We start from the raw sequence: 20,221 nt of genomic DNA, 5'->3' as shown, positions 1-20,221 counted from the left end.
TCCAGATTTAGGCACTGTGCCAATGATGTCAGCAAACTGTGATGATTGGACGCTAGTAAGCTGTATTATATACTTATCTCGGTTTGCAACAACAACCCAGGTGCATTATGGACATTGTAGGTTTGCACCGGGTCATGTGACCATTGTGGGTTTAAAAGTGCAAGTTCACCTAGTGAAAGATTCACCTCACCTGCCCTCCTACCCGGGTCCGTCGGCGACTCCCGAACAGGTGCAAGAGTTTCTTGCCACCATGGACCGCCTTTTTAGGCCTCGGGCTCCCGCCGGTGCGCCTTCGGGCCACGCGGTCCCATGTCCAGATCCTGTTGGCCGCCGGCGGATCCAGTCTCTGCACCACAGGATCCTCTGCTGTTGGCTCTGGCCCCGGCGCCACAAGGTTTGGTGCTTACGGCTCCGGCCTCAGCGCCGCCCTCGGCGCCACCTCCGGTGCCGTTTGTGTCCCCCTTGCCCCGATTCCAGTACCATTTTGTTCCTGCCTGGGATCCGCATTGGGAGGCGGCGCCGGCCTGGCCCCGGCCGGCGCCGTTTCCAACGCTGTTTGTCCTCGCTCCAGCTCTGCCGCCGCGACTGGTTCCTCCTGCGACGGAGGTGGAGGATGACTGGGAGGGGTCCGAGGACCCTCTTGCCTTCAATGTGACTCCAAGCAGGACTGGGTGGACGATCTGGAGGACGCCGGGGACCTCAATGTCTCTCTGACCCGGGGTTTGCTTCTCCCCGTCTACGATGGAGGAGGGCGCTTCCTACACAATGGTGCTCAGTCGGGCTGCTGAGGTCCTCAATCTTGATCTTCCTACGGTAGCCCTCAAAACTAACCTCCTCACTGAGGTGCTCCAGACGGCTTCGGCTTCGTCGGAGCCTCTGCTTCCCTTCAACGATGCCCTATTGGGCACTTGGTCACAGCCGGCCACAGGGGCCCCTGGGGATAAAAACGTTGTGACCCCGCGTTCTTGACCACTCATCCCACGCCTGAGAGTCTGGTCATCCAGGCCTCGACGACGCAGAGTGCCTTTCCCACGGCTTATAAGGACTCTAAGAAGCTGGAGCAGTTTGGTAAGCGGTTGTTCTCATCGGCCAGCTTGAGGCTGCGGTCAGTGAACACCACCTGTTTGTTGGGCCGGTGTTCCCACGCAATGTGGGACACGGTTGCACAGGTGCTACCTCAGTGCTCCGAGGAGGTCCATGCCATGCTTTCCCAGGCAGTTGCTGAGGGTAAGGATGCGGCTAAGTTCACCATTCGGTGTGGTCTGGACACTGCTGACTCGTTGGGCAGGGCGATTTCTACGACTGTGGCGCTGCGTCACCATGCTTGGTTGCGATCCACTGGGTTCTCGCCTGTTGTCCAGAGCTCGCTCATGGACATGCCCTGTTTGGCGATAAGGCTGACAGCGCGCTGGAGCGCTTTAAGGACTCGCAGGCCACAGCCAAGTCCTTAGGTCTTTCCACGAAGAGTCCAGCCACTCCTGGGTTTCGCTCCTTTCGTGGCCAAGGCAGGGGTACCCAGGCACGTTCCTTCAACAAGTCTGTGTAGAACCATCCTCAGCACGGACGCGGCTTCTGCAGGGGAGGCTCTGTGAACCAGCGTGGGGGGCAGTCCACCTCCACCCCCGCTGCTTCTACCTCCAAACCTTCCTAATCCGAGCTTTGTGGGGCACCCCACGCCGGTGGGTGGCAGGGTCTGTCACTACCTCCACCACTGGTGCGATATCACATCGGACGAGTGGGTGTTGCAGATCATCCGCAGGGGTTATTCTCTTCCCTTTCAGTCCACCCCTCCAGCCGAACTAAATATTCACTTGACTTTTGCAAACAAATATACATTGGATAATACTATTCATAGTGACCACTGTTCTCTGGTTGTTTATTCCCATTTCCTTTTAAATAAAATGTGTAAAATTAGGACAATAGAAAAAAAAAGAATTAAAAACGAACATGATCTAGGCACAGTCAGGCACAATCAGTGAAGACAACTGACTCCCACTGCATGTAAATATGCGTTACTGAGTGTAAAAAGACCCACGGGTTGCTTGATGTGTTCTCTGTTGGTCAGACAGTGGGCTTCACCTCACAGGACAGCACGAAAGCAAATGCATTGAAATATCCTCGTCTCCCTCATGTCCTGATACTAGATGCCTTGAAAGTGACGTTGCGCTGCCCTCTTATGGCCCAGGGCAACCACTGCAGGCCTGATCACACGGAGCAGTGTTGAATTTAGATGCACATAAGTGCAACATACTATTTATTACTTATTCCCAAACTGTGTGCTCATCTGTTCGTGGCGCCCCTGGATAGTTTTCACGGCGCACCAGGGAAACGCTGATCTATATGTACCATTAACATAAAATCTAATAGAGAAACATTCTATTATAAATTAAAACATTAAACTATTCAAAAATCTTCAAACTTAAATTTCCCACTCCAGTAAGTGCAGCAATAGAGAAAATGTTGGATAGCGGAGGGGTAAAAATTACTATTCCCACTCCAGTGAGTGTAACAGTAGGGAAAGTGTTGGATAGCGGAGGGGTAAAAATTACTTTTCCCACTCCAGTGAGTGCAACAGTAGGGAAAGTGTTGGATAGCGAAGGGGTAAAAATTACTATTCCCACACCACTCGATGCAACAGTAGGGAAAGTGTTGGATAGCGGAGGGGTAAAAATTACTATTCCCACTCCAGTGAGTGCAACAGTAGGGAAAGTGTTGGATAGCGAAGGGGTAAAAAATACTATTCCCACACCACTCGATGCAACAGTAGGGAAAGTTTTGGATAACGGAGTGGTAAAAATGACTATTTCCACTCCAGTGAGTGAAACAGTAGTGAAAGTGTTGGATAGCGGTGGGATAAAATGTACTATTCCCACTCCAATCAGTGCAACAGTAGGGAAAGTGTTGGATAGCGGAGGGGTAAAAATGACTATTCCCACTCCAGTAATTGTAACAGTAGGGAAAGTTTTGGATAGCAGGGGGGTAAAAATTATTATTCCCACTCCAGTGAGTGCAACAGTAGGGAAAGTGTTGGATTGCGGAGGGGGAACAATTAATATTCTCACTCCAGTTAGTTCAAAATTAAAAACAAACAAAATATTAACAACAACAAATATATTTAAAAAACAAATACATTAAAAAATATATAAATATGTTAAAAATTAAAATACAAATATATTTAATATTAAAAAGTAAAAAAAATTATAATGTTAAATACATATGACAAATACCTAAAAATATTATATTAAATAAAATGAAATTACTTTTTTATTTCCTACCCTATAACACCCCACAATTGACAACCCACATCTAAATTTAAAAAAAGTACTTCCTTAATTAACATAATTAATTACTAATGTAAGAAATATTATTAATTAAAAAACAATTTAAAACTCATAAATTATTAACTTCCCACACTTTACCCCTATAAACCCCACAACCACCTGTAAAATTAAACTATAAAAACATTAATTACACAATTAAATCTTATTTTCAATTACAAAACTAATAGTATTTAACAGCTAACTATAAAGTAAGTAAAATTAATTTACTCCCCACACTGTACCCCTAAAAAATTAAAAACCCACACACAAAAAATATAAAAAAATACCCTATTTAATTTTCAATTAATTAATATTAATATTAATGATCAACTAATTAATTAAACATAAATTACTTCCCACCCTTTACCCCTATAAACCCCACAACCCGCACCCAAAATTGATTACACAATTTCCATCATTAATTTCAATTAATTAATATAAATTAACTAATTATTAATTAGTCAAAACATTACTTCCCACCCTTGACCCCTATAAATCCCACAACCCGCACCTAAAGAAATTACACAATTACCATAATTAATTACCAATTAATTAATCAACATTAATTACCTAATAATTAATTACAAATAAATTACTTGCCACCCTTTATCCCTTTAAACCCCACAACCCTCACCTAAAATAAATTACACAATTATTATAATTAATTACCAATTCATTCATATTAATTATTAACTAATTAATTTCAAATAAATTACTTCCCACAGTTAACACTATAAAATCTCAATCAAATAAATATTAATAAATACAAAATAATAAATGTATTATCATTAAATTACTTCCCACCCTATTCCCCTATAAACCCACAACTCGCTATGGAACTAAAAAACATAAAATGTACATAAAATAAAATTGATAGCTACTAAAAATGTAACCCATATATTAAAAATAAACAATCCTTATACAAAAAAAATGCATCACATACATTTAAAATATAAACTAAAATACATAACACTAATTAAAAATCTGATTTACCTATGGGGGTCATTACGATGGCGGGAGGACCTGAGTCCGCCCGCCATTGTGGTGGGAATCGAGACCACCCGCCATGCATGTGGCGGTCCCGCACACCCAATTAAGATGTGCCCGCCACCATGGCGGTCGCATTTTGCACTTTAACATTGCGGCGGGTGCTGCTGACTGCAGCACCCACTGCGATGTTGAAAATGCATGTTGTGAATATCACACGGTGCCTGCCACTTGGTGCAGTGAAAATAGGGGGGTACCCCAGTGCACAAGCACCACCCCCAAACCAATCCCCGCCGGCCTTTCATTGACGGTTTACCCGCCACAGAAAGGCTGGCTGAAGTCAGCATCCTAACTTGGCGGATGGTGCCTGCTAGGCACCACCACCATTTTATGGATGCAGACCGCTCCGCCAGGTTGCAGTTTGGATCCCCCTTCATCATAATGTGGCAGGGGGAAAATTGCGGGCCGATGGCAGAAGGACCCCAGAGCTCGGCTGGCGGTGGCGGGCCTTCCGCCATCATAATGACCCCTTATATTTTTGCAAAACCATATTAATGACTTCTTTTACTTTTGAAAACGATATTTTTTACCTTAAATTCTATATCCTTGACCACGATATTCTTGCTGTAGATATTTCTGCATCATGATATTTCCAACTCAATATTTGTGTAAGTCGGCATTTCCAACTCGATATTCTGTCTGAATACCGTCTGTGTTTTGTCAGCCGCTTTTATTTTTTAGGGGATCTAGCAGCAACATCATCAGCATAGAATGTATCATTAGCATACAAATCATCTGCAACGTAATCATTTAGCTCTTCATATGGCCTTTATATGGCCCACCCTGAGAACCCACGATAGGGTCTTCGGCCATTAGCGTTATGAATGCTTTATTCCACTTAGCAATATTCCAATTAGCCCACATTTTTGTCGTAATCACAACTTCATCAGGGTTAAGATACCAAAAACATAACAATCATAATCTGAACTGTTAACCTACATAACATATACCGTATCAACCATAAACTCGTGACTTCCAAAGTGATATCCTGTTAGTATGCACATGCAGTGAGCACAGTGTAAACATAACCCAATCTCTATAGGACAGTTGACCATTTGAGATCACAGCGTTACATCACACGGAGCAATTTTCAATTTAACAATTGCTACGTAAGAAAGGAGACTTTACAATACTTTATATTAGAAAGAAAAAGGGAAAAAAACCCTGTGAGCGTATAATATCAAACTTAATACAATATAGGTGCAACCAAAATTCTCTCAGACTCTATCCTCTTGCCCAACATCACAAGGCCTGCTCGAAATTATGTCACCAAGAACCTGCATGCAAGTGTCAGATCGATAAAAAGACTGTACACCAATGACCTCAATATCTATGAAAACTGCACCTTACAATTGTCCTGCTGATAGGATCTCCCGTAGCACAATACAGTCCTGCAAAACATTATTAAATCAACTATTCAGTTCCACTCTATACGCTTCATGCCCTTATCACCAAACATCAAAGTTAACTCATCCAAACTGTTTGCGCCCTGTCCTAGTGCAGTATGCCCTTGTCTTCAATGTCCCATTTACAGGTCTCTACAACAAGTTACGATAAACTAAGTATCACTGCCCTCATAGAATGACACCATATAAACAATCTTATGGCAGATCAAAATAAGAACATCCCATGACTCACCAAATAAAATAAAGCTATAATCTCCCATGCCATGTACACGATGGTTCAATCAATCATTCAATCAATCAGGAAATGTGTAGCGCACACTACTCACCCGTAAGGGTCTCAAGGCGCTGGGGGGGAGGAGGGGTGCTGCTACTCCTCGAATAGCCAGGTCTTGAGTAGTCTCCTGAAGGTTATTAGGTCTTGGGTCTGCATAGGAGGGTGGGGAGGGTGTTCCAGGTCTTGGCGGCGAGGTAGGAGAACGATCTGCCAGCGGAGGTCGCTCTTCGGAGGTGAGGGATGGTAGCTAGGGCGCGGTCAGCGGAGCGGAGCTGGCGGTTCAGGGTGTAGAAGGTGAGTCGTCTGTTGAGGTATGCTGGCCCGGTGTCGTGGAGTGCTTGGTGTGCGTGGGTGAGGAGCTTGAAAGTGATCCTCTGGTTGATGGGCAGCCAGTGCAGGTCTTTCAGGTGGGGTGTGATGTGGCTGTGTCGTGGGATGTCGAGGATCATGTGGGCAGAGGCATTCTGTATGCGTTGCAGTCGTTTCAGCAGTTTGGCCGGGGCTCCCGCGTAGAGGGCGTTTCCGTAGTCCAGCCTGCTGCTGACGAGGGCCTGGGTGACCGTTCTTCCTGTATCGGTGGGGATTCACCTGTAGATCTTGCGGAGCATGCGGAGGGTGTTGAAGCAGGAGGATGAGATGGCGTTGACTTGCTTGGTCATGGAGAGTGTTGAGTCGAGGATAAACCCCAGGTTGCATGCGTGGTCGGTGGGTGTTGGTGCTGCTCCCAGGGCGGTCGGCCACCAGGAGTCGTCCCAGGCTGAGGGGGTGGAGCCGAGGATGAGGACCTCCGTCATGTACAGGTTCAGCTTCAGACGACTGTTCTTCATCCATTCGTCGACTGCTTTCATTCCTTCGTGGAGGTTGGTTTTGGCGGTATCCTTAAACCTGTCTTCTGTGATTTTGGGAAAGTTATAATAGCTAAAATAGATGCAGGATGTGGAATCAGGGCACTAGTGAATTATTTTGTACAGTGAGTTCTACTGGCAGTGGTGGTAAGAGCCATAATATATTGTGGAATGTTAGTTATACCAATTTACAAGCACAATTACTGCATTTAGGGGGATGTATTTACACAGTTTGCCATCCAGTATAGCCTATAGTGCAGCTGAGCATGTTGCATAGAAGAATTAATATTATTGTATGCTTAAGAGCCATAGACCCAACATGAGCACTGCATAAACTAAGGGAATGTAATAGGTAAAGGTAAAAACATGCATATTTACACATATTGCTTTATGTTGGGAGTATCTAACTTAGGAAATGGAATTATTGATCTAAACCTAATATAAGATTTTTCAATTCGTTATTCAGGCCACTTCAAGCTGAATGAAAAAACTGGAGAGCTCACAACTGCCTCAAATCTGATCTACAAGGAAAAGAACTCCTACCGCATCATTGTTCAAATAAGTCCTCAACACTGCTCTGCATCCTCAGGTTTGAATTTGTTTTCATAAATTTCATTGGAGTTTAAAATTAATTTTGTGAAATGGTAGTTGGTTTAGATTGCTCTTGAGAAGTGATTAAAATGTCGAAATATAAGCCTAAATGCTTGAGAATGTACGTTGAGTTGATGTGGACTCCTTCATTGGCGGCTAAAACCGACCCATTGTGCAACTTTAGTAATGCGTTTACAGCTTTATTTATCAATAAGGAGGACCCATTATAAGTTGAGCAGTTGACTTCTCCCATTGATGAATTCTAAAAACAGTCCTCAGATATTGGCTTTACTGGAAGGTGTCAATGTATTTTCAAACCTGGTTAATTTAAGTGATTTTAAGTTTTTGTTTCTTATGTATCACTATGTTTATTGATATAGTATTGTTTATATAGTTTCATGTGTAGATTGAAGGTGATGTGATACAGGATAGAGATGTAGAGTGCTCTGCTGCAGACAAGGACTTCCTGGGATCTTGAGGTTTCCACTTGGATGAGTTGGTTGTGGAAGCAGGTTAGGTCTGTGTCAAAGAACACCTTGCGTATTTCCAAGGAATGGAGCAGTGCTTGGTAGTTGACCGTGTGCAAGGCTGTAGAGAGATCAAGTGGGATCAAGAGGCAGAGGTAATTTTTGTTGTTTATTAGGAGGATACTGTTGACTACTTTAAAAAAAAAAAAAAACATTTCTTTATTTGCATTTCAAAAAATACAGCTATGACTCTATACAAATCTTTGCAGCAGAGAAGGAAGCGGCACATACTATAATCTTCACGCGTCTGTGTGGGTTACATAACATTTGTCAGTGCTTTAGTCGCATGGTTTAAGTTCACTCACATTTTAACCATTTTACTTTTCAATTCTGCTGCCTTTTGACCTGCTCAAGCATAACTTACTCTTTATGGTAACAACTAACCTTTCAACAAGAACTCCCCCTCCCACCTCAGCCCCCTTTTTGGCTACCACCTGGTGTTCAGTCACAATGAGTACATTCAGAAGTGTAAGCAAGATGGGTTCCCAGCTAGGTCTCATAGTTTGGGGATACATCCCCAGCTATCTCATGTGACTGTTGACTAATTGATGGTTAGCAGTCTTCTCCATGCTGCTGCGTGGCCTGATGCTGGATTGGTAGTCCTATAGGAGATTATTCTTTTAGACTTGAATTTATGATTGGAAAAAGACCAAATAGAGGCTGCCTTTTCGATTATTTGTCACATGAAAGTAAGATCAGTGTGCAAGAGGAAGTTATAAGCTAATTTTTTCTAGGAATAGATTCATGGCGTTTGGAGGCCATCTAGATGTCCTTTTGTTGTTTTCCTTGTGGATTCTGATCTTATTTCTCTTTTCAGTAAACAAGTGATTGATGGTGTTGCACTTGTTATCCGATTGTGTCCACTAACTCTGACCTTGATTCACAAATGCAGGACTGGCACAGTTTATCTTGCTGAGAGGAGACTTCAAAGTGTAGAAGTCTGGCCAAGTATGAAGATTTTTTAAAGGTAGGAGTGACACCTATGATAGGAGTAGTGTTGTTTCTTTGGCAGACTTAGAGGAAAGGGGACCATATAAATGAAGTGACCACCTATAGACTCAGAATTTGGTGGATTGTCAAAACTGTGCACTCTTTTCCACACTAACTGCACTTCTAGTCTTACACCTACATGAACCAGGTGTATGAAATTCTGTGGCTTCTAGTAAACTGGCTCTAGAGAGGAACCCTAATGATATCACGGTGCTTGATTGAAAAGGCACATCTTCCAGGTCTTACAAATTGACAGTTCTTTACTTTTGAGGAACATAGAACGAGGCATGGAGTTCCAGAATAAGACGGGCCGAATCCTAATTATTCGACTGCATCTGTGATGTAGAAACAAATGAATGAACACAAATCCTAAGGCTTCTAACTGGGGAGTGTGCCAGGGGAAGTTTATTGGGAATTTTCCCTGATAAGACCAGTGTCATCCATAGCCCTGAAAAGAGTACAAAGTAATTTAAATTGAATATGGCTGCCTACCGGGTCCAATGGAGTGACTGTACACCCGGAGATATAGGATTGTGTTTTCTCATCCTCAGCAAGAGTCTAGTCGCTGAGTTTTTACATGTCGAAGGCATTGGGGTAGTTCTTTGAGACTCAGATGCAGTTGATGTGTGAGGAAATAGCACAGTAACTGGACAAGGCAAAGACAGAAAAGGAAGAATATGGATCAGTGTGTGGTGCAGTGTGACAAAGTGTAATTTTTCAGGGTTGTCTTAAATGAGGGAAGTCTCCACTTGAAAAGGCCTTTTTCAAATCAAAAAAAGAAAAGTCAAAGATATGTAGGAAATCACAAATATATTCCAACTGTACGCAGGCTCGTTTACTGAGTACAGAGCTTCTGTACTCCCTACACCAGGGAAGTTACAGAAATCTTATACTGCTCTCGTGTAGTATAGACTTGCCACCTATTTGAATCCGCTAAAAAGTCCTACATCTCTCAATGCTGCTCTGAGTGTGACTTTCTTCTCTGCCTGGCCCTTTCTGTTTTGTATGTACTAGTCTTTCTCCCAGGTGGTGAATCTTCCCCCTGAGATGAAAATGGCTCTCTTACGTGAAAGTATTAATAACACTTATTTTCTTAGGCAAGGTATTCTTTCCTGTATAGCCTCTGTCCCAAAATCTATTGGTTTTGTTTTCCAAGATGCATTTTGATATGAATGTTTACACTCCATAAATGGTTCTCTATTCTATTTTATTCTATTCTAATATCACACTGCTGCCTATATTGTCCCTTTTTGTTTTAACTCAGCAGGTCCAATAAGACTTTAGGGTTCAATATACCATATGTAGGCTGTAACTGGAGCATTGCAGTGTGCCAGTCAACACAACCGCAAACCTCCAAATGTCTTCCTCGCACTCTTTACTCCAGGGTGCTGTGTGATTTTCAGGGTTTGACATGCTCATTCATTAACGATGCAGACGTCGTCCTCTTCTGAACCTGAAGTGAATTCTCTCTTTTACTGAAATGTTCCAGGCAGTTAGTTCGAATTCTAGTGGCATCTGAAAGTGGTGGGGCAAATCAGCAGCAGTAGGTCTCGGGGCACACGGTTAAAGCAAACATGCCATGGAGACTGTGACGTGATAATAACAAAAGTACTCACCGATGTCCGTTTTTGGGACAACACTCTGGTTGATGTGTTTTCGGAGAAGCCACTGTTGACTATTCCCAGACACCACCATGGAGGGAAGTGTCTTAAGTAAAAAGAAGAAGAGCTAACAAACCTAACCAATCCTGGAGCTGCTCTCATGCAGCTTTCAGCATGAGAGTAGCACCATGATTGGTCGCAGCAGACTAAGGTGGTGCTACTTTTCAGACTAGGAGCCTGTGTCTGCAGTTCGCTGGGTTTCTCTGCAGCTCACAGATTGCTGCGGTGTGAAGTGTGCATGTCGGGCCTGCCATCACAGGACAGCCGGCCAATCCGACATGCTCACTTTGCGCTTTAGGCTGCTGCATTTAAATAACAATGACCATTATCATTTTATTTAATTTGCATTGTTTGCTGCAGCTACTGTGCTTGCAGCAGGCTGGGCAACACTCCTCCGCCCTAAAGCAGAAACCCCCACTGACCCCTCCCAGTTTTACAAGAACTCATGTATTCCAGACCTCCCATTGTCAGCTCAACCATCTGGTTAGGACACTTCTTGAAAGTTCTGAATTCTTAGTAGCATTTCTTCATCCATGTTTCTGTTTGCTGTGTTTCCCTGAGACTCAGGGCAATCTAATTTCATTTTATTGTCGTTTTTGAAAGTGGCAGTTCCACAAGAGCATCACTCAGAAAACACACAACTGTATGGATACCATCTCACACTCCTAACTGGATAGAATTTCCACACATCTCTTCCTGGCTCAACTTTAAACAAGATATATTTTCGAAGGATCAGAATTCCAGAGTCCCTGCTCCTACTGCGCTCAAAATATTTTAATATCCAATCTAAGGATCAGTCTTGCAGCGCTATAAATTCAATTATGTTAGGTGCTCTAGGGTCAGATCTTCTAGCATGGCTAAACACAACTCAGCCACCCTGCCCTGTGACTGCCTTCCATTGTCTACCAGTGAACTGGACAAACTGTGAGCCCACTTGTGGTGTTGCAGGTTTTTGATGGCCTTCTATATTCAGAGTCCATGCTTTTTCTTTTCGGGGGTCACTCTTATATTTAGGGGTACTACCACGTGCAGTGGGGGGTGACCATAGCGAGCTCATAACAGGCCATGATGAAAACTGTGGTTGGGGCAAGCTGTTTATTGTCGGACAGGCCCAGTCCTTTTACCTGTGCCTCTGTGCACCCCCCAATAACTGGGATTCTCACTTCACCCACCTTTTTTTGCACTGTGTTTTAAACCCAGTTAACAACAAGAATTAGTTACATCTAGTCTTTAGCACCCTCAACTACCTCTTTGGACTTAAATGGAACACAAGTTCCAGGTTTCCTGATGTTTTTCAGGTTTCTGTTTATTTTCTGTTTTTGGGAAACACAGCCACTTGGGCTCAAACCCACTGAGCTGTCTCACCAAGCATCAGTGCAAGGGCTACAAAGAAAGTAGAAGACCGAGATACCCTAGCAGACCTTGACAAATTGTTGCATTCTGCTGACACAAGCTCAGTAATCTATGGTAAACCCGAGGACGAATGCTGGCAGGAACACCCAAGGTTTTCCCATAGGATAGCAGTAGCCTTAGAGCAGCATGTTATAAAAATGTAGCGCTTTGGTGGCAAGCACTATAAAGTGTTTGAGGTTCTGTGTCTGTGCCAGAAGGTTCTAGCAGCTTCTGATTTTGTTTGTTTATGTTTATTTTCACTGCCCTGTTTCCCTGAGTTCAAATTCCAGCAAAATAGACTCAGCCTTCAATCCCTCAGTAAATGATAAATCAAGTATCTTAAATTAATAGTAACATCTATTATTTAGAGAGATTACAAACGTCAAAAAATAGATTTTTAGCACTACATAAAACAGACGGGGAGTTTGCATTCAGGGTGGAGTTTCCCTGGTTTTTGTGTATTAGGAATCTGTTGTCCAACCAATTGTTTTCCTAAAAAGAGAGATGTAAATCCATTCTCAGGGACGGAAGTGGAAGAGAACAACCAAAATGGATTGGGGTGTATCCACTGGAGAAAAATAATAATTGTTGCACTCATAAACACAGTGGCATTTCACCATATGTAACTGAACAACATGTGCAAATGGGAAAATACACGAGGAAAATTGTCACAGCATCTCACGAACAGAAGCTTATAAACGTTTTCCAGACCTACTCCTGAACACCAGGAAACCAGTGACTATTGCAGCTATCTAGGTGTAGTTCTGCAAAGTTTTGTGGATTGTCGAAAGTTGAATTTGGCCCACAGGCTATAACATCATTAACGACACCACTTCCAGGTACCCTAGGATGAGGCTTACACTCTGACCGCAAGCTGTGGAGGAGCACAGACACCATATATGTTTACAAATTTAATCAGATTCTGCTCAACGCACAAATTCTGTGGGTCAGAGTTGGCTGAACTGAACAAGGTCCCGTCATGCACCCAAACTATGCTATTTAGTGATTGGGTTTCAAATGTTATTAGCGGTCTAATTCCTAGACTCAGATATTTTTTATGCACCACTATGATTTATGTCCTTTGAAAGGAATTTGTTGGCAGAGGTTGATAGTAAGTACTGTTGAGCCAATAACAATGGTCAAAACTAAATAGGGCTTACAAATAGCTTGACAGGGTTTGCCAGACTGTGACTCAAGTTTTTGCCAGTAGTGCATTTTTAATCACACTAGGACAGTAACTGGTAAAAACTGAATCAGATTTAGAGTCAACTTGGTGGTAATTCTGCACAAAGTGGCAGTTCTGCACAAAGTGACAGTTAATTAACAGATTAAGACTTTAGACTTCAAATGAATTGTGTAGGCAAATGCCATTGTTTGCATGGTTACCCCCTAACGTTTTGCCAGATACCTGATGCCAACTTGACTGAGTGTGTGCTGGAATCCTGCTAACCAGGCCCCAGCACCTGTGTTCCTTTCCAAAACTGTACCAATACCCACAATTGGGACATCCGTGGCCACAGGTAAGCTATCCCGGATGCTGACCCCCTGAGCAGCACAGCGCATTCATTGACTATTGGTCGTTACGCCGTTTGAGCACACGCCTGTGGCTCCACTCCCGTGAATCCCTCCAATTTCTTTACTTGAGACATTGTTGGTGGAGGCAGGCAATCCCCGCCTGATTGCGTGGAACGCTACCTGGACCCGGGGCAAGGACTTCAGCCCCCAGCCTGCACCAGAGCCTGCACACCTGCCACGAGTGAGGGAGAGGCGATGCCATCGCGCTCATAAGCGCTGCCTCTCCCCCCGTGGTGTGGGTGACTTCTCCATTTGTTTGTTGCCAGACATTGTTGGTGGAGGCAGGCAATCCCCGCCTGATTGCATGGAACGCTACCTGGACCTGGGGCAAGGACTTCAGCCCTCAGCCTGCACCAGAGCCTGCACACCTGCCGCGAGTGAGGGGGAGGCGATGCCATCGCGCTCATAAGCGCTGCCTCTCCCACCGCGGTGCGGGACACGGCACGGGACGGCGACCGGGACGAAGCCCGGACTAAGTGCGGGCCTGTCTGTGCCTGTCCGGGACTGTGCGGGACTGGACTGGACCACCCCCTCCCTGAAAACTGGCACTGAACTACCGTTTGATTAGGCTGTGTTAATTAACCACTGGGTTTGACAGAGGGAGTGGATATTGGTACTCTATTACTGTTTAAAACACTTCTGTATAGATGGTGGCTTATTGCCCTAACGCTAAGTATTAGCAGTTTTTAGAAGTAGTATAGAGTTGTGCAATAAGAATGGGCAAAAATAACCCCTCTAATGCTCGACCTATGACAAGGTTAAATTCCAACCGAGCTGCTTTAAATATTCACCCTACCGCCATCGATAAAATGCTCCAACAAGCTATTGGCGCAGTATCGAGCGCCATTGAAAGCACAGAGAGGCGCCTTTCGCTCACTCCTCTGCTTCCAACTGTTCCACTGACCCAAGGGCTAGAGGGTTCTCCTACTTTTAATGCTCCCATTGTTGTGACTGAACCCCTTGACAAAGAGTTGCCATGTGTGCAACTCTTATCTAACGAAGTTCTAACCACAACTCCTGTAATTGACAAAGGAGCTAAAAGTAAAACAAGTAAGAAAAAGGGTAGTTTAAGACAGACAAAATCAAAGCGAGGTAAGCCAGTAAAAACGATTACTGAAATAGGGAACGAGGGATCCGTGAGAACACAGGAGGGTACTGATACTGATTATCGATCGCAGACTGCCCCAGGTTGGGCACGCAACCTGATGGCAGACCTTCAATCGCATTTTGAAAACTTTATCAATTCACAATTTAAGACTGTGCTTAGTCGGATTGACAAGGTCGTCGCCATGTTGAATGCAAAGGGGGGTATCTTGGGAGGGAATTCACATCTAGCATCAAATAATAAAAACATCCCTATCGATCCCGTCAATCCCGCTAATCAAGACAGAAACCCTATTTTACCAGGCCGAGCACTTTTAAATAGTCTGCCAGTTGTAGGGACAATCTCTGAAGTTCCTTCTACTTTTCAACTCAATACAATGGCTAGTATGTCGACAGAGCGCCCTAATAACAATAGCAAGGTCATCGCCTCAAAGTATGTCGCAAACTCTTCGGGCGCAAAATTAAAGCAGCACCAATTCTCAACAGCCATTGACGGCACAGCAACCACACCCTACCTCGATGAACCAAATCGACATCTACCCTGTCTAAACCTACCACCAGCAGCATCCCCATATGTAATTGTCCTAGCTGGGGTGCCAGTGCTAAAATCAGACTGCTCAGAAACTTTCTTAGAACTTAAAAACAAGATCACTTTCTGGTTGAACAGAAACAGACCACTAAATAAACCTGCGCATGGAGAAATACTATTTGCTCGTTGAGTTAGCTGGCTTGGACAGAGTCGTAAAGACCTTGAGGGGGATTGTGTGGTGATCAATTTCAGGGATCGAGGTGTGGTTAACCACATACTCGAGTGGGGTCCTGGTAGTACACCAGGTACCATACAGTCACTACCATTGGGTTATTCTTACCCGCCTGGTATAATGTCTTCTAGGGGAGGGCCAGAGTATCTTGCAACGGATTCTTGTACAACTAGAGGATATGGACTCTGCCAACTCTCTTTTGGAGCAGATGTCGGAATCTATAATATTCCTGTTAATAATAGATTTAGCTCACTTGAGCACGTAGATTGACTAGATTCTCAAATGACAACACAGGTAGAGACCAAACCAAGGATCCTAAATACTTACTCGGAGGTGACGGGGACTGTATATGTGGATACAAATGCTGGTAGACCCACAGAGGGGGAGGTTTTGAGCACTTTTACTACTTCACAATTATCCCTTGGCATTATTGAAAAAAACTAAGGATTCTCCCACTCAATTAAATCAGACCACGAGTCTCCCCCCAGCCTCTAATACTTTACCTGCGGAACAATGTAATACCAAGATTATTTCCTGGAACGTCGCAGGTATCGGCAGAAAGCAGGAGATTCCTGAGTGGGGGGAATATATAGACACATTTGATCTCTGTCTATTCCAGGAGACTTGGGCCCTGAAAGCCCCCCACAGAGTAGGATTCGCCACGTTCTTTAATGCCGCAAATCAGGGGGCGAGGGGGAGACCTTACAGGGGCCTCTGTATTTGGGTAGGCACTCATTTGGGATGCTCTGTCAATGTCATTGATCCACAATCTGCAGATATTTTGTGTATTCTCCTCTCCTTTGTGGACGGCCTTAAGATAGCTGTCATTAATGTGTATTCTCGTCCAGCACCTTCCTCTCAGATATCGAATATACTAAACCTCTGCTTGATACCCTCCTCTCTTCTCTCAATGACACAACACACAAAATAATTGGGGGGGACTTTAATTGCTACTATGAACCACTGGATGGTGTTGACTCTATCACCCAGGATGAAGATTCGGCATGGTCCATCCCTGAATGTAATATGTATCCTACTCGGGGGTGGACCCCGTTAGCGCTGCAGCTCTATAAACTTACTGTCTTCCACTCACTTAGAGCATGCAACGGTCGACTACCTTTGGATAATCCTGGCAATTTCACCTACAATAAGGTAGGAAGTAACACCACTACTGATTATATCATGGTCAATGTTGAATTCTGGAGCAGTATAAAAAACTTTAGAGTTAGCCCTAGATTTGACAGTGACCACAATTCATTGGTTCTTGAATTATTGCCCTTCGTAGGTTGTTGTAATAAATCTTCTTATGATGAGTCTTCTCCCCATTCAAATTTGATTGCTGCTAATGGAGGAAGAAGAGTTAGGTGGAATCGGTTTATTCAGGCAGAGGACAAGGTTGCCGCATTATACCAGTATGCCGCCCCTCTCTTAGAAAACGCTTTTAGTCTATCAGATGAAAATTATAGCCAGGCTTACTTATCCTCCCTATAGAACATTCATTATGATTTATGTGCTAAATTAGCGGATTTCTTCTATACCTCCACTAATACCAAAGTACGGACTCGGAGTAATAGCCAATGGTATACTAGATCATGTCATTTAGCCAAACGTGCTCAACTTGAAGAGATAAAAGGTGGAGCTCCTCTGGGAACTAGATTAGCCAGGGCTCACTATAAGAAAACTATTGCCCAGGCCAAACAAGATTGGGAGGAGGTTAGATGGGAGAATATCAAATCTGCCTTGGATAATCATGACTTGAGGACATTTTGGAATCGAGTTAAATCTGGTAAGGCTGAGGGAAGTGCAGCCCTTGAGCCCAACTTGAGTGAAGCTGTTTGGAGTCTGCACTTTAAAAACTTATATGCAAATAACACAGAAACTTCCCCTACTGATTTCATATTTGCCCCTGAAGTTTTAAGCAGTGTATCTGACCTTTGTAGTATAAATACTAGTACTCCCTTATGTAATATGAAAGAAGTCCTGATGGTGTTGGATGCTTTGATGCCTGCAAAAGCCCCGGGTTTGGACAGAATCCCTGGAGACCTGTACCGCAGCGAACAAAAGGTTTGGGCCCCCTATTCATGGGTGCTCTTTAACGCTCTTTTACAGGGCATGGAGTTACCGCAAACTTGGTTGGGTGCAGAAATTGTACCAATATTTAAAAAGGGGTCCCCATTGGACCCTGCAAACTATCGTCCAATCAGCCTAATGGATGTTTCCCAGAAACTATATGCACATTTCCTACTCGTGAGACTGCAGTCCTGGCTGGAAGAACATAAGGTTATCACTCCTTTGCAAGCTGGATTCCGGTCAAAGGTTTCTACTATCGACCAGGTATTTAGACTGCAATTGATATATTGGAAGACCGTCATTATGGAGGGGGGCAGTTTGTATCTCACTTTTGTCGACTTAAAATCAGCTTTTGACATGGTCCAGCACCCCAAGCTTTGGGGCATACTGAGAGATATGGGTGTTCCACCTTACTTATGCCATCAAACTGAACGCTTGCATCAGAATACATATGCAAGGGTACGTTTTGGGAAAAAAGGGGAATTAACAGACCCCTTTTTTGTGGAAAAGGGGGTAAGGCAGGGCTGTGTCCTGGCCCCAACCCTCTTTTCCCTTTTTTCTTAATGGCTTGATTGATGATTTATTGGCCACAAAAGATCTTGATTCCCCCAGGTTAGCTAATCAGAAGATTCCAGCCCTGATGTTTGCGGACGACACTCTCTTACTCTCCAAGTCCCCTATGGGTCTGCAAAGGACATTGAGCGAGTTTTGCAAATTTTGTAAAAATAGAAATCTCGAGATTAATCTCTCGAAGACAAAATATATGGTTTTCCATGCAAAACTTATAAACCGCCCCCATCCCCAAATGAATGGTCTGTCCTTGGAGAAAACGTCCACTTTCGACTATTTGGGGATTACTCTTAACGATCGAATGCACTGGGGGCCTCATATGACAAAAGCAAATTTAAAACTCCTACAATCAACCAGGGGTATTTTAAAGGTGTATAACAAATGCAGCCTGAAAATTGTGGCCCCTCCAGCGGAAATATATAAGACCCAAGCCAGGGGGGGAGCCCTCTATGGGGTCGAACTTTGGGGGCACTCCTCTGCCAAATCACGATCATTGACCGAGAATGATTTCCTCAGACGCCTTTTGGGTCTCCCAAAGAGTACACCACTCGTTCCCCTGAGGCTCGATCTGGGAATAGAACCCATAAAGGACATTATTGCTCATCGTGCCCTTTTTTTTTTGGCGACGAATTTGGAGCACCCCCGAACTTGCCACCTACAGGGAAGAATTAAAGGGTGTATTGTCTGTTTTGGGTGTGGGGAAATTACCATGGCTTTTGCATGTCAGACATCTTTGTTATAAAATTGGGAGACCTAATCTCTGGCACACACCGGAGGAGTCTTGCCCACTTATATCCAAAAAATCTTTCACTGGCCATGAAGGAACATAAATTGGCATGCCTATTGCAGAATAGTACATTGGGTGTCTTAACAACAGGCTTTCTCGAGGCCAAATGTGCTTATAAATTCGAGCAGACCCTGGATAACATACAGCCATTCCTGGCAAAGAAATTGTACACACAATTTAGGCATGGATCCCTTCCCCTAAGGGCTTACTCAAATAAGTGGAGAGGAATCCTTACTCCCCCTTTGGGATGTCCGGGGTGCACAGAAAATGATGAGACTGATCTTCATGTTCTAATGTTTTGCCCCCTATATAAAAGAGCTAGAGTAAGGTGGATTCGGCAATTATGTAATAACCTAGGAATTAGGAATTATCTGGAAGTATATAGACTTTTGAAATACGACTGCACTCCATTGATTGTATTCGTCACTTCTAGACTCCTGCTCTAAATGTGGTGCACCCGTAGAGCCATGATTATAGACTTGGAAAAGAGGGAGCACCTAGGTTTATGTCCTTTAGCCACCTTTAATGACAACTAATGGGCGATTGTTTATGTGTTTTACAATTTACTGCATCTAGTTTTTTTTTTTTAACTTAAATTAATGTCTACATAGAGCTTTTTTACTAGTTTTAACAATTTATAAGACGATATTTTTATGTGTTTTCTTTGATTGTACTGCTTTTATGGCTGATTTGCTGAAATAAAGCTCTATGGACTGACTGACTGACTGGCTATTTAGTGATTGGGTTTCAAATGTTATTAGCGGTCTAATTCCTAGACTCAGATATTTTTTATGTACCACTATGATTTATATCCTTTGAAAGGAATTTGTTGGCAGGGGTTGATAGTAAGTACTGTTGAGCCAATAACAATGGTCAAAACTAAATAGGACTTACAAATAGCTTGACAGGGTTTGCCAGACCGTGATTTAAGTTTTTGCCAGTAGTGCATTTTTTATCGCACTAGGACAGTAACTGGTAAAAACTGAATCAGATTTAGAGTCAACTTGGTGGTAATTCTGCACAAAGTGGCAGTTCTGCACAAAGTGACAGTTTTTTTTTGTTGAAACATTTTTTATTGTTTTCCAACACATCAATACAACAATCAACTCTCAATCCCCGCCCATTCAGGAAATACCCCACATATACCAGCATCTCCGCTCAACCGTCCCACCCGGTCCCTTCCCCCCCCTCCCCCTCCCTCTGTCAGTGTGCCCCCATCTTCTACCCCGGTCCCACTCTCGATGTGTCCTCTCCCCCTGGTCAATGCAATACAGGGGCCCAGCCTCTCCCTAAACCAACAG

At 43.7% G+C, this 20,221-nt stretch overlaps 1 protein-coding gene across 1 annotated transcript in view; it reads left to right on the top strand.

Moving 5' to 3' along the window:
- Window positions 1-20,221, top strand: part of LOC146821407 (uncharacterized) — a 1,203,178-nt gene that overhangs the window by 300,107 nt on the left and 882,850 nt on the right. Inside the window, exon 25 of the mRNA XM_085609844.1 lies at window positions 7,359-7,481. Coding sequence (XP_085465970.1) covers window positions 7,359-7,481 — 123 coding nt within the window. The remainder of the gene's footprint in view (window positions 1-7,358; window positions 7,482-20,221) is intronic.

Source organism: Triturus cristatus, chromosome 6 (assembly GCF_964204655.1).
Source record: "Triturus cristatus chromosome 6, aTriCri1.1, whole genome shotgun sequence".
Classification (NCBI taxonomy): Eukaryota; Metazoa; Chordata; class Amphibia; order Caudata; family Salamandridae; genus Triturus; species Triturus cristatus.
Note: the sequence above shows the minus strand (reverse complement) of the source record. Positions and strands in the feature narration are given on the sequence as shown.